Genomic DNA, 12,089 nt, shown 5'->3' on the forward strand with positions numbered 1-12,089 from the left:
TCTGAGAGAGAGAGTCAAGTCCTCCTCTTCCTCTGCCTTCTGGTCCTGATGCTGCTGGGCGAGGCACAGTGCGCATGCTCGCTCCGTCGCTCCATCTGTCCACTCGTCCCTTTCGGTGCGTTCTGATGGTGATTACATAACAGCACTATTTGGATCTGGGTCTGTGTGTTTCTATGGCAGGCTGCTGCCTGCACAGTACCACGCATAACACATTCTTTATACAACACACCACCATCTGCACGTAGGCCTACGCTAGTGTGTGTGTGTATGTATGTATGTATGTATGTATGTATGTATGTATGTATGTATGTATGTATGTATGTATGTATGTATGTATGTATGTATGAGCAGGCAACAATAGCTGCAGTTGATTGCAACACAAAGATGCAACCAGTTACACTAATTACACACAAACAGGCGACAGTGCAACACACACACACACACACACACACACACACACACACACACACACACACACACACACACACACACACACACACACACACACACACACACACACACACACACACACACACACACACACTACAGTGGGTAAAAAGTAAGCGAATAAAAATACTTAAAAGTAAATAAAGTGAGTACAAATACTTAAATACATTGATTAGAATATACTTAGTAGTTCATAAATTATTAAAAATACTTCAAAGTAACTAAATAAATCTAAATTGCACACATACTGTGTGGGGGACTGGAGCAGCGTTACAGCAGTTTATAACATTTCAAATGGCCATAACTCGGAGACCATTGCTCTCAGCACAAATAGAGTAGTACTGCCTGAGTGCACGCATCAAATACAGTAGTAGCCTACATCTGAATACCAGCGCCCACACATCAAATACAGTAGTACCCTCTGAATAGCAGGGCCCACACATCAAACAGAGTAGGCCTACTAGTACTGCCTGAATACCTGGGTTGGAATACCAGCACCCACATCAAATAGAGTGGTACCACCTGTATAGCGCTGGGTGACCTACCTTCAAGTTGCGCTGTTGAGCAGCCTTGAAATGAATTGTTCCACTAGTTCATATAGCTTAATGAAATTAACTCATCAAAGGCACAGCTCACTTCACACTCACTGTGTGTGTGTGTGTGTGTGTGTGTGTGTGTGTGTGTGTGTGTGTGTGTGTGTGTGTGTGTGTGTGTGTGTGTGTGTGTGTGTGTGTGTGTGTTGGATTTACAAATCATTTTGAGACAAATCCCATCTGCGTTCCCGTGTGTGCGCGCAGTGCACATAGGTCTATATGAAATTTACAGTGTCTGATTTGATTACGATCAATGAACATCTAAATACGAAGCAATGAAGCTCGCAAACATCATGGCAAACTCATGCATGACTAAGAGGGCATATGGGCATGGGATGGAATGGATGGGGACAGACAGACAGACAGACAGACAGACAGACAGACAGACAGACAGACAGACAGACAGACAGACAGAGATGAATAACAAACCCGCATCTCTACCTCCCAAGACTTCAGTTGCAAAAATGAAGCTCCAGCAGGTGGCGGTGTGTACAAAGCTATTACTTATCTAAACATCTGCATAGGCGAAGAGACATGCATTCTATCGGGTAGAATTTGTACCTGATTTCTCTTCTACATGAGTGGTTCTCATACTTTTTCGCGTCAATTAGCCCACGGACCCTTCATTTGAAAAGGTATGCCAGGGACTCAACCATTTTAATTTCTTGGGCCTGTGGGTCCCAATCTACACTGTAGGCTAGTATCATCGTCAGTGTTAATTTATCCACTTTGATAACCACTGTTCTACACTACTTGACCTTCACAGACGCCAGTTTCTGGCCCAGATATACCGGCCTCGTTCTCCCGGTGTGTGTGTGTGTGTGTGTGTGTGTGTGTGTGTGTGTGTGTGTGTGTGTGTGTGTGTGTGTGTCTGTGTGTGAGTGTGTGTGCGTGCGCGCGCGCGCGCGCGTGCGTGCGTGTGTCTGACTGTGGGCTATAATCCAAAAGTGGCAACCATCTGAAGGGAGATGATTGTCAGTCAGCTGCTGAGCATGTGGTTCAACCCGTTCAAACATATGGGTTTATCACTTCCCAGGCTCTGTCGATTCCAAGGGAACAGCTGTCATATGTCAGATTAGTGCCGATTCCAATTGAGCGGGAGAGGATTGTCAGTTACACCGCGCTGACCTGTGCTGTGTGTATTGTTGACTGGCTGGGAAACTGCAGAGGAGTAAAATATAAAGCCGGTTTATGCTGCCCTTTTTTTTATTATAGATCTGCAGCATGCTATAACCTTATATAACCCAGATAAAAGACAAAACCAAGGTAAATGTTTATTCTTAAAATAGTCGTGCAGTCCTAATAGCCACCCGCATGTCCAAAGAGGACTGTAAACAGGATTCGTGGGCACTAGGGACATCTGGGCACCTCGATGTAAAATTGGCTAATTTGTCCAAAATGTTAGAAAATAAAATATTTGAAAAATGGTCTTGAGTAATATAAAGTATCCATGATGATAGAACATGCTTTAATATTTCTACAATTGCTACAAAACCTGTATATCCAGTCATTTTGGGGCACAAACAAGAAGTTGAAGGATACAATTAAGTCTGATAATGATGTACCGTGCATGTTCACATCATGTATACTTTACATTACTTGATCATTTTTCGTCATTTTTCTAATATATATTTATTTTTAAAACTTATTTGACAAAGTAGCTAATTTTGCATCGAGGTGCCCAGATGTCCCCAGTGCCCACCTATCTTGTATCCCTGCTATCAACTTGGCTGGCTTTTGTTGAAAAGAGAAGAAACAAAAAGAGGAACAATAACAGAGTTGCAGCCCAGAAGAATCCCGTTATCATCACGTCATCTTTTAATGGCCTCCAAATAGCCACAAACAATGTAAAAAAAACAATGTAGGTAGACGTGTATTTTATATAGTAAATGTAGTTTAAAGGATGGAGATTGTAGTGTTGTTACTATAAGTCAGACTCTTTGTACCATAACAACAGCATCATTTCCCACCGTCTACCATTGTAATGTCGAGGAGGAGAAGGGGGGATTGACAGACAGCACGCCACAGCCAATGGCTCCATTGGCAGACGCGCGTGGCCACGTCAAGAGCCAATAGCATCCATCGGTGGGAAGGACTAGTCCAGGGTTGCCATGTCCGCTTATTGTAAGCCTCTTTGGGCTTAATATGTTTCTCTAAAGTTCCTTGAAAATATTGGTATATATATTGGTATTTAATATTGCTTGTTTCCTAATGTTGTTTAAACTAGTGGTTCTTTAACATTATATGTCAAGGACCCCCAAATTAATCTGTATTTGTCCACAGACCCCCCCCCATCTGAAAATATTTTGTGGCAGGGAATATTTGTGGTTAAAATGTTTCAAGAAATGTTCTAGACTAGAATGACCTATTTTTTTCTCCCAAGATTATTATTATTATTATTTCTAAATAGCAGATCTACAAGTTTACAACACGTCGCATTGCATTGCTATTTTCAAGTAACCGTAACCTAGTTGCTTCTTTTAGGCTGTTTTCATAGACCTGGCTGCTTATTTATCTCGCAGAATCTGGCAACACTGGACTAGTCCCTGTATTCTTCTGATTGAATCAGTCCAGTTTGTATTAGAGTTGAACGCAACGCACAGGAGATCAGGAAGAAAAGGGAATATATTTGAGGAAAATACCGCAAAATACCATTTATCTCTCTTTCCCGTGGTATAACTGCATATTAACGTAAGTTGCAGCCGATTATGCGAAATGATCCCGGTTCTATTGTCCTATTGGCTTGAATCTGACTCCAGGCTGCATTTTACAGGGATGCATCTCATCTCATGATAACTGCGCACAGATGCATCTGCTGCTGAACATGGACAACAAACAGGGCGTCTGTTTATTTCGATGAAGGCTTGTTTTCTGTATCATTTTGACCACAGGTCCGGTCGCAGAATTACTGTGATGTTAGGGAATGGACAGCGTCAGTGTAATCCGACGTGTTTCTGTTTCGTATGAAGAAGAGCATTGCGCAGTACTGCAGTGAATACGGGTTATTATCGTGTTTTTAGATTTTTCCAGTGCGATATTCTAATTGATGGTGGCGACTGTATTACCTAATCAGTGGAATTCTAACTGCTCACCGCCGGTTCCCATACAGACCGTGTTTTAGTGCACTGTAAATGTGAGCAGCTTTCATCACTCAAGCCATAAGAGAGCCCACTCTCCCGAGGTTACAGATGAGAGGCAAACAATATCATCAACAACTGAAGTTGACAGCACCTTGGGAGAAGGATGCTGGCTATGGGAGGAAGCTCAAGACCTACAGGAACCATACTAAGATAATAGCACAGCCTGGGATCGTGATGAAAGTCCTACGCCGAAAGAGGATTGTGTTATTTATGGCCTATTTCCTACTGCTGGTGCTCACTATGCTGAACTTGGCCAACTACAAATGGACTAAAGAGCCACAGCAGTGCAATCGTCAGATGAGGAGCACCACTTATCAGAGTAGATCTGATATCCGTTTCCTGTACAGGCCCTCGCTGGCCAAAAAGAGACAGCTGGTCTATGTGCTGACCACCTGGAGGTCAGGCTCCTCCTTTTTCGGGGAACTTTTTAACCAAAATCCTGAAGTGTTCTTCTTGTACGAGCCGATGTGGCACATCTGGCAAAAACTGTACCCGGGTGACGCCGTTTCTTTACAAGGGGCAGCCAGGGACATGCTGAGCTCCTTGTATCGCTGTGATCTTTCCGTGTTTCAGTTGTACAACAGCCCCGGAGGAAAGAACTTTACCTCCCTGGGACTCTTTGGGGCCACCCTCAACAAAGTGGTGTGCTCCTATCCGCTCTGTTCGGCCTACAGGAAGGAGGTGGTGGGCATGGTGGACGATAAGGTGTGTAAAAAGTGCCCCCCTCAAAGCCTCCGACTGTTAGAGGAGGAGTGCCTCAAATACAACACCATAGTCATTAAAGGGGTTCGCATTCTGGACGTTAACGTGTTGGCCCCGCTCATGGAGGATCCCTCCTTGGACTTGAAAGTGATTCACCTCGTCAGAGACCCCCGGGCCGTGGCCAATTCCAGGATCAAATCCAGACACGGCCTGATAAGGGAGAACTTACAGGTGGTCCGGAGCAGGGACCCTAAACTGCGCAGGATCCCTTTCGTGGACCCCAGCCACAAAGCCAACAAGAAGGACGGCTCAGACTACCACTCGATCGGGGCGATGGAGGTGATCTGCGACCGCACCTCCAGGACGTTGAGGACTGCCTTAAACCCGCCCAGCTGGCTCAAGGGGAAGTACATGGCCGTGCGGTACGAGGACCTGGTCGAGAGCCCGGTGAAGACTCTGCGCAGCATCTACCGCTTTGCCAACCTGACCGCCAACCACGACATCGAGTCGTTCGCTCTCAACATGACCAGCGGCTCCAGCTCCTCCTCCAAGCCGTTCATAGTCTCGTCCAGGAACGCCACACAAGCTGCTAGTGCATGGAGAACAGTGCTTAGCATTCAGCAGATCAAACAAGTGGAGGACTATTGCCACCATTCCATGTCCGTGCTAGGGTACGATCGAGTCAGAACGGCAGGAGAGGCGAAGGACTTGAGCAAGTCTTTACTGTCTCGCTCCAAACTGTGATTACGCCCACCACCCCCTGCCACCAAAGACGTTTAAATTAATGTTAATTTTGCATCGAGTGCCGTTTCCTCTTATTGTGGAATTAAAGCTTTACTTTAAATCAGTGTTTTGGACGAGCTCTAACTGGCCACATTTGGAATGTATCTTTGTTTCTCTCATTTGAATTGCAGTGGTATTTGAAGGGACCACAGCTCTTTTGTAACAGGAATACTGGATGTGTTTGACAATGCAAGCCTATGAACAATGACTTGAACAGAGAAGCTGCAACCATGAAATCCAACTGTAGAATTTGATGTATCTTGCTATGAAAACACTTCACAAGTGGATGTTTTTGGGCGTTATTTTTTGAATGTTCAAAACCTGAGAAAAAAAAAAATAAGAATTTGGTTTTCCAGTCTACATGTCTGTAAAAGTGAAAATAGTGGATGGAAGAAGAAAACAAAACAAAAAAGAATAATTGATAAAAAAAAACCCTCATTGTTAATATTTCTTTGTAACAACTGGTTTGACTCAGAGACAATCATTACATTGGTCTGTTAATGTGCCATAGATGAAAGATGTGAAGAGTAGATGACAGAACAGCAGTACGTCTAGGAAAAAGGGATGTTTTTTTTTACTTTTGTCCCTGAATCATCACAGGATGATATCACACTGTAGACCAGGGGTCTTCAACAGGGGGTCCGCCAAATGTTTGTGTGATAGAATTTTTTTTTTTACATTAACAACTTGAACCCTAGCATCTCTATTCTGAGGAACATTAGCTGAAAATAGCAGATCTACAAACTCACAACGCATCGCGCTGCGAGGTGTTGTGAGCTTGTAGATCGTCTATTTTCGACAAAGAGGTTTGGTGTAGGGGGGAAGAGGAGCAAATCAAGTATTGAAGGTTTAAGTGGTGAAATGTCTGAAATGAACAGAAAAAAAACATTAATTTACACAACACTGATGAGTGATGATAGTCAATTAAGCTATCTATGAAATCGATGAAAAAGTTTAATCTGCACCACAATTGTATGCAATGTAGTGGGGGTCCCTCCCTGCTTCATCTCTCTCTCAGCTAAGGGGTCCTTGGCCTGAAAAACGTTGAAGACCCCTGCTGTAGACAATGCCATAGAGAGAGAGAGGGGGCTCTGAATGACTTATCAATGTTGGTGTAAGCAGTATGTTCTACCATTTCAATTGTTTACAAGTGCTTGCTCTTATGAAATCACATGGCCTGGGAATATTGCATCAAGTAAAGTTCACAGTGAATGAGATAATGTATGCATCTGTTTGGAACATAACATATCACATTTACATTTCTTCAAAGACAACATCCAAAAACACTTTTGTCAGACCAGTGGTTCTCGAACCTTTTTGGTGCTGATGCACACCAATTAACCCATTAAGATTCTACAAGTACAAAATGTTTAGATCTTTTCTTTTGAAGAAAAAATAAATACAAATATATTCAAAGATTAGCACAAACTTTCAAAAAATAGCAGATCTACAAGCTCATAGTGCGGCACTGAGCGCGCTATGAGCTTGTAGATCTGCTATTTTTGAATAGCCAAAAAAATCTAAAATGACACGGATGCGTTCCCGGATTGAATGGGTTAATGATTGAATAAGAAATGCCACACAAGGCCTTGAATAGCCAATACTAAGCTAACACTTTGAGCAGAGCGCTACTTCGCTAAATGTGTAATAACTAAGGAGAATTGGCTATTGAGGCGTTTGCAAGCAACACAAACCTACCGAAACACATTTAATGATATTGACATTAATATTAATATAACATTTGCACAGACCTTTAAGCCATACTTGAGTTCATTCCAATACAAACCGATGTGCCTCACTTTGCCAACTGAGAACCACTGGGCTGGACAGAGGTCATACCTTTACATTATCATTACATTATGGGATCACTCAGACTCTATTGTCGTCTGCAGTATAAGAGCCAGATCCATTGCAGCCATGAAATTGCAGCTCATGATAATAAGTCATTTCTGAAGTAAACAATCTTTAGAATATGGAAACCGTGGCTCAGTGGCAATGCTGTAGTAACACACAAAAAATGCTCAAAAAGTTGAAAACATAAAAGACGATGTCAACAGCTGAACAGTTGAGATAAATGACAAAAGGAAAGTAGATTAACTCATCACCAACACAGAGGGGCTACTGCTAAAATAATTTCATGAACCTAATGACAAAAAGCGTTTTAATTGTTTTAGTTTTTTATTCAGCATAGAGAATGGTTCTTAGACAGGGAAATGTACAGCATATACTACTTTTTATTTTTTTCCTCCATACGTACAGACAATCATACAAACGGGTACAGGACTTCACACCCAACATAACAAGAATACCAGATAAATGAATGGTTTAGACAAAAAGCGTTTTGCCACAACAAGGGGGGAGATCTGTTAACAGTTGTATCCAAGTGTTTTAGTGCAAGGTGTTGCGTTGAGTGAGTTTCCCTCTTGTGTATCTTCAGTCAGTACCAGAATGGAGGAGCATTCCATAAATGCACCCATGCGTATGACGTAACCTCTGAAAAGCACTCACTTCAAGGACAATGGCCTTATTACGATGAGAAAAGAAATCAGTTTGCATATGCACAAAGCTTACTGTAACCTTCACTCGATTCAATCAGTGCCCATCACTCTGCTTCACTCGAGCGGAATGGGGCTCTGAGATTTATGTGTTGAGAAAGTAGCAAATTACAATCCATATTTATAGAAGCCAGCGGAAAGTTCAAGCACTAATCGTGTTTTTTGCAAATGCTGCTGATATACGCCAGTGTTGGGAAGGGCTATGATGCAGCATTACATTGTAAGTAAAATGCGGTAGACTACTAGAGGGATACTAAGGGCTTGATTGCATGTGGTGTGGCACACCAAAAAGAGCGGATCTGCAAGCTCACGTGTTGTAAGCATGTAGATCTGCTATTTTCGGTGCGTTACACCGCGCACAAAGTGAGTATAAATCCAGCGTAATGCATTAAATGGAATACATTTGAATCAGTTAAAAGAAATTGAGGGGAGTGAAATAAATGTTTAATAAGGAGTGAGAGAAGAGCAGAGCTAGTTGGTACCAAAATAGCATTTTGGTTTATTAAAGGGAAGACGGTTCAGATAAGAAATACATATATTATGTGCCTGGTCTATCATCTAAGGCAGACCATTGAGTACTTTTCCATGGACAATTTTCTCGAGCTAGAACCAGTACCCGTGACTCTCATATAATCAACCACAGCCTGAAGCATTGTTCACTGACAAGCAATGGAAGGATGACTTTATGGGCACACTGAATTTTCATCAGAACGTTTGTGAACAAATCCTTTTAATATACAGCAATGCCATAGGTTCTACGCCCTAAACAACCCTAGTTTTATTGTTATTGCCACAGTCACAGTTTCCAACCTTTCAGCTACAGGGAGTCTTACACACTCTTCTGTTTTTGAGATGTAGTGGACAACAGCACACTGATAGTAATACAGTCTTAACTCTATCTAATCAGAGCACAGGAATTATGCACATTTCAATGCTGGTATTGGTATTTTCCCTGAGAAAAGGCAAAACAAAATGAAAAAGATATACAGTATATACTGTACGTATATTTTTTAAATGGAGCAATGGTGACTGTGTGTGCGTGTATGTGTGTGTACTGTGCGTGCGTGCAAGCTAGAGCAGGGCAGTGAGTGAGAAACCTTTTGGGACTCTTGTAATCGTGTCGCTCAGGTCTGCTCTCCCGGACGGCCTGGTTAGTGACCCCATTCAAGGAACGGCTGGCCTTGAGGGCTGCAGCAGGGTTTTTGATAAGTCTGAGCGGGGTGGGTGGATGGTGACTCCTGGAGCCTCATGCCTTCCCAGCAAGAGCCGGATCGCTGCCAAGACCCAGGTCCCCCTCCACTAGGTTTTCCGGGTGCTCGGAGCCCGTGTTGCCGTCTACGTATCCCTGTTGGGCCTCTGCGTCCTCTGGCTTGACACAGGTGACCTCCACCTCGGGCTCCTGCAGCTGCTTTTGGTCCTGAATGGCAAATGATAAAAGGTGTTAACTGTCTATTGCCAGGATTCCAGTAGCCAAGGTAATACAAAAAAAAGATGCATATTGGTGCATGTGGCTCAGTTGGTTGGGTGACCGTCTGGGAATCAGAAGGTCCCCGGTTCGATCCTCTGCACCTCCATGTGAGCTTGAAGATCTGTTAATGTAGCTACTTTTGTAGATTGTTGAAAATATTTTGGAAATTTCTTTGAAAATGTGCCCAAAATAGGGATGCCAGGTGGTTACCCCATAACCTCTTTGATCTACCAGATGATCAGATTGATCAACTTGTTTGATGTGCATAAAACCTTTCTCCCCACATAGTCAGACTTACCTTTATTATTAATATCAAATTATTTAGAATGATTTTGTTAGGGTTTTATTATTACATAATTGACTATGCTTGTTAGATCTGCTAAATGCTATGCTTGTATTATTCTAAATAGCAACCTATGATAAGAAGTAAAGCCATGGTGGTTTTCACTGTCTGGCACTGGGTGATGATCATGACGTTCTTGGAAAACGGCCAAGTGATCATGTGGCTGAAAAAGATTGCCCAACCGCCTGCCCTATCTGCTCCACCATGCACTCACATGAGCAGCACACTGCTGGGTCAAATGCAGAAAAAAGGTTCCCCTTGGGGATCAGTAAATGCCCCCTTTTTTCATTTCCTTTTACAAGAAATACAAGCTTACAAGATGGATGTAGTAGAGTTAGAGAATTCTTACCTCATAGGCATGGGAGCTTCTGAAGATCCTGGCCACGGGCCCACACCACGATGGCAGAGCAAAAGTCAACGGGGGGCCGGAGTGTGTGAGCGCCGGCATTAAATATCTGTGAGCTTGTTAAGGCATGATGGTGTGTGTGTGCGCTTGGTGTCTCTCTAGGACAGGGAAGGGAATAGTGAGAAATAAATGGTGTGTTTTCGGCCTAGCCTCAGGCCAAATGGAGTTCCCACCACGGAATCAGAATTCAGAGGTAACACAGTATTTGTTGGCATTTAGGAAAGTGGGTTATCCCATTCAGAACTGCACACATTGTCTCGCTCCATATGTTTGTTATATAAATGTATAAGGGCTTTAACAGGCACATTCTTTTGTATTGACGGTAGGTGTTTATATAAGAATGGGGAGATGTGACAGTCACAGAACTGTGGGATATTTGCTATTCGGTTATTTCTCCTTCACATATTGTTAACAGATGCCTGTCCGAATTAGCATTTTCTCTAAAGAGCTCAGTCAGTGGCACATCATGGAAACAAAGACTATAGGCTACGTAAAGACATACAGTTCTACACTTGACAATGTCACAAGATCAGATGCGCATGATTCAAATTGAGTAGTTACATTTCTGTTGCATCAAAAGAAGAGAAAACGTAGTAAATGCAAGAGGTCTCACACCAAGCAAAAAAATAAAAAAAAGCAGTGAGTACAGCGATAACTGAACAATGACACAGCCTTTTCACGTGTCCCACCTGGTGTAGGCTACTGCTGGAACAGAGATAAAGCTAAATGCAGCTATACTATACGTGGGGCACATTGTTCCTTTCATAACACCACTGTCAGCTTACTGTCAGGGAGTGTTCTGTAGGATTTTTCCTTGACTCCTCCAGCAAGAATGCCACTGACATCATGGTTTTCCAATTACAACAATGTGCTGCAGAGAGAGAGAGAGAGAGAGAGGTGGGGGTGGTTGGGTTGTGGGGAGGGGGGCGTTTAATTTCACGCAAGCTTTAGGGCACTTAATCGTTCATATTCCACATTGCTCAATGCTCACCATATTTAATATATCAGCAGCTCTCAGTGTCTCTCAGTATCACTACTAAAAGCTCCCAGATGTATTGTCAACCAAAAAACAATGTGCCACACAGGAACACATTATTGGGTGAGATGGTGCACAGAATGTTCCGGAGAGAGACTCCAAAGTGGAGTGGTACAATCAGAACTGTAGAAGAAACCAAAGGGATTGTGAAAATGTCAAAATACTCTAGAGTGAAGTGTTGTCCTTAATGTACTATGTAGAATGAAGGAAAAAAAGAAGAAAATAAATCGCAGCGGACCCGTTTTTATATTTGAAGAGGGTTTTAGAGAAACAACAAGCCCCCCAGGCATAAGTATAATAAATGAGGAGCACAGAAAGTCACCTAATGTTACTCGGTGCCATTTCTCTCCATTCTTGTGCCGTTATCAGCAACATGCAAGGAGTGGGAATCACAGGGGCCACTCTGACCGGCTAACAGGATTTTATTTATAAGTGTCTTGAACAAGCAGGATGGAGAGACATGAGAGAAAGGGAAAAAGGAGGTAGGAACAAGGGTAAAGATGGTTTCCTTGTGGCTCGCAGGAGTGAATTGCATTGGGCATTCTCGTCTGAGGATGTCCTTCTGTTCCACACTGGCACCATGCGAGGACAGCCATCATAATTAATCCAATAAGAC

The 12,089-nt window shown here is 42.9% G+C and overlaps 2 protein-coding genes across 2 annotated transcripts in view; one reads left to right on the forward strand and one right to left on the reverse strand.

Annotated features, from left to right (window-relative positions):
* Window positions 1-3,582: 3,582 nt before the first annotated feature.
* Window positions 3,583-6,885, forward strand: chst2b (carbohydrate (N-acetylglucosamine-6-O) sulfotransferase 2b). Its single transcript, XM_084048262.1, has one exon. The coding sequence runs from the start codon at window positions 4,229-4,231 to the stop codon at window positions 5,624-5,626; it is 1,398 nt and encodes a 465-aa protein (XP_083904388.1). The 5' UTR covers window positions 3,583-4,228; the 3' UTR covers window positions 5,627-6,885.
* Window positions 6,886-7,857: 972 nt separating this feature from the next.
* Window positions 7,858-12,089, reverse strand: part of LOC311039112 (sodium/hydrogen exchanger 9-like) — a 123,515-nt gene continuing 119,283 nt past the window's right edge. The window contains exons 15-16 of the mRNA XM_084048753.1: window positions 10,381-10,486; window positions 7,858-9,637 (exon numbers count right to left, since the gene is read on the reverse strand). Coding sequence (XP_083904879.1) covers window positions 9,467-9,637; window positions 10,381-10,486 — 277 coding nt within the window. The 3' untranslated portion in view covers window positions 7,858-9,466. The remainder of the gene's footprint in view (window positions 9,638-10,380; window positions 10,487-12,089) is intronic.

The sequence above is a fragment of the Gymnoscopelus microlampas genome, assembly GCF_963454915.1.
Source record: "Gymnoscopelus microlampas genome assembly, chromosome: 22".
Taxonomy (NCBI): domain Eukaryota; kingdom Metazoa; phylum Chordata; class Actinopteri; order Myctophiformes; family Myctophidae; genus Gymnoscopelus; species Gymnoscopelus microlampas.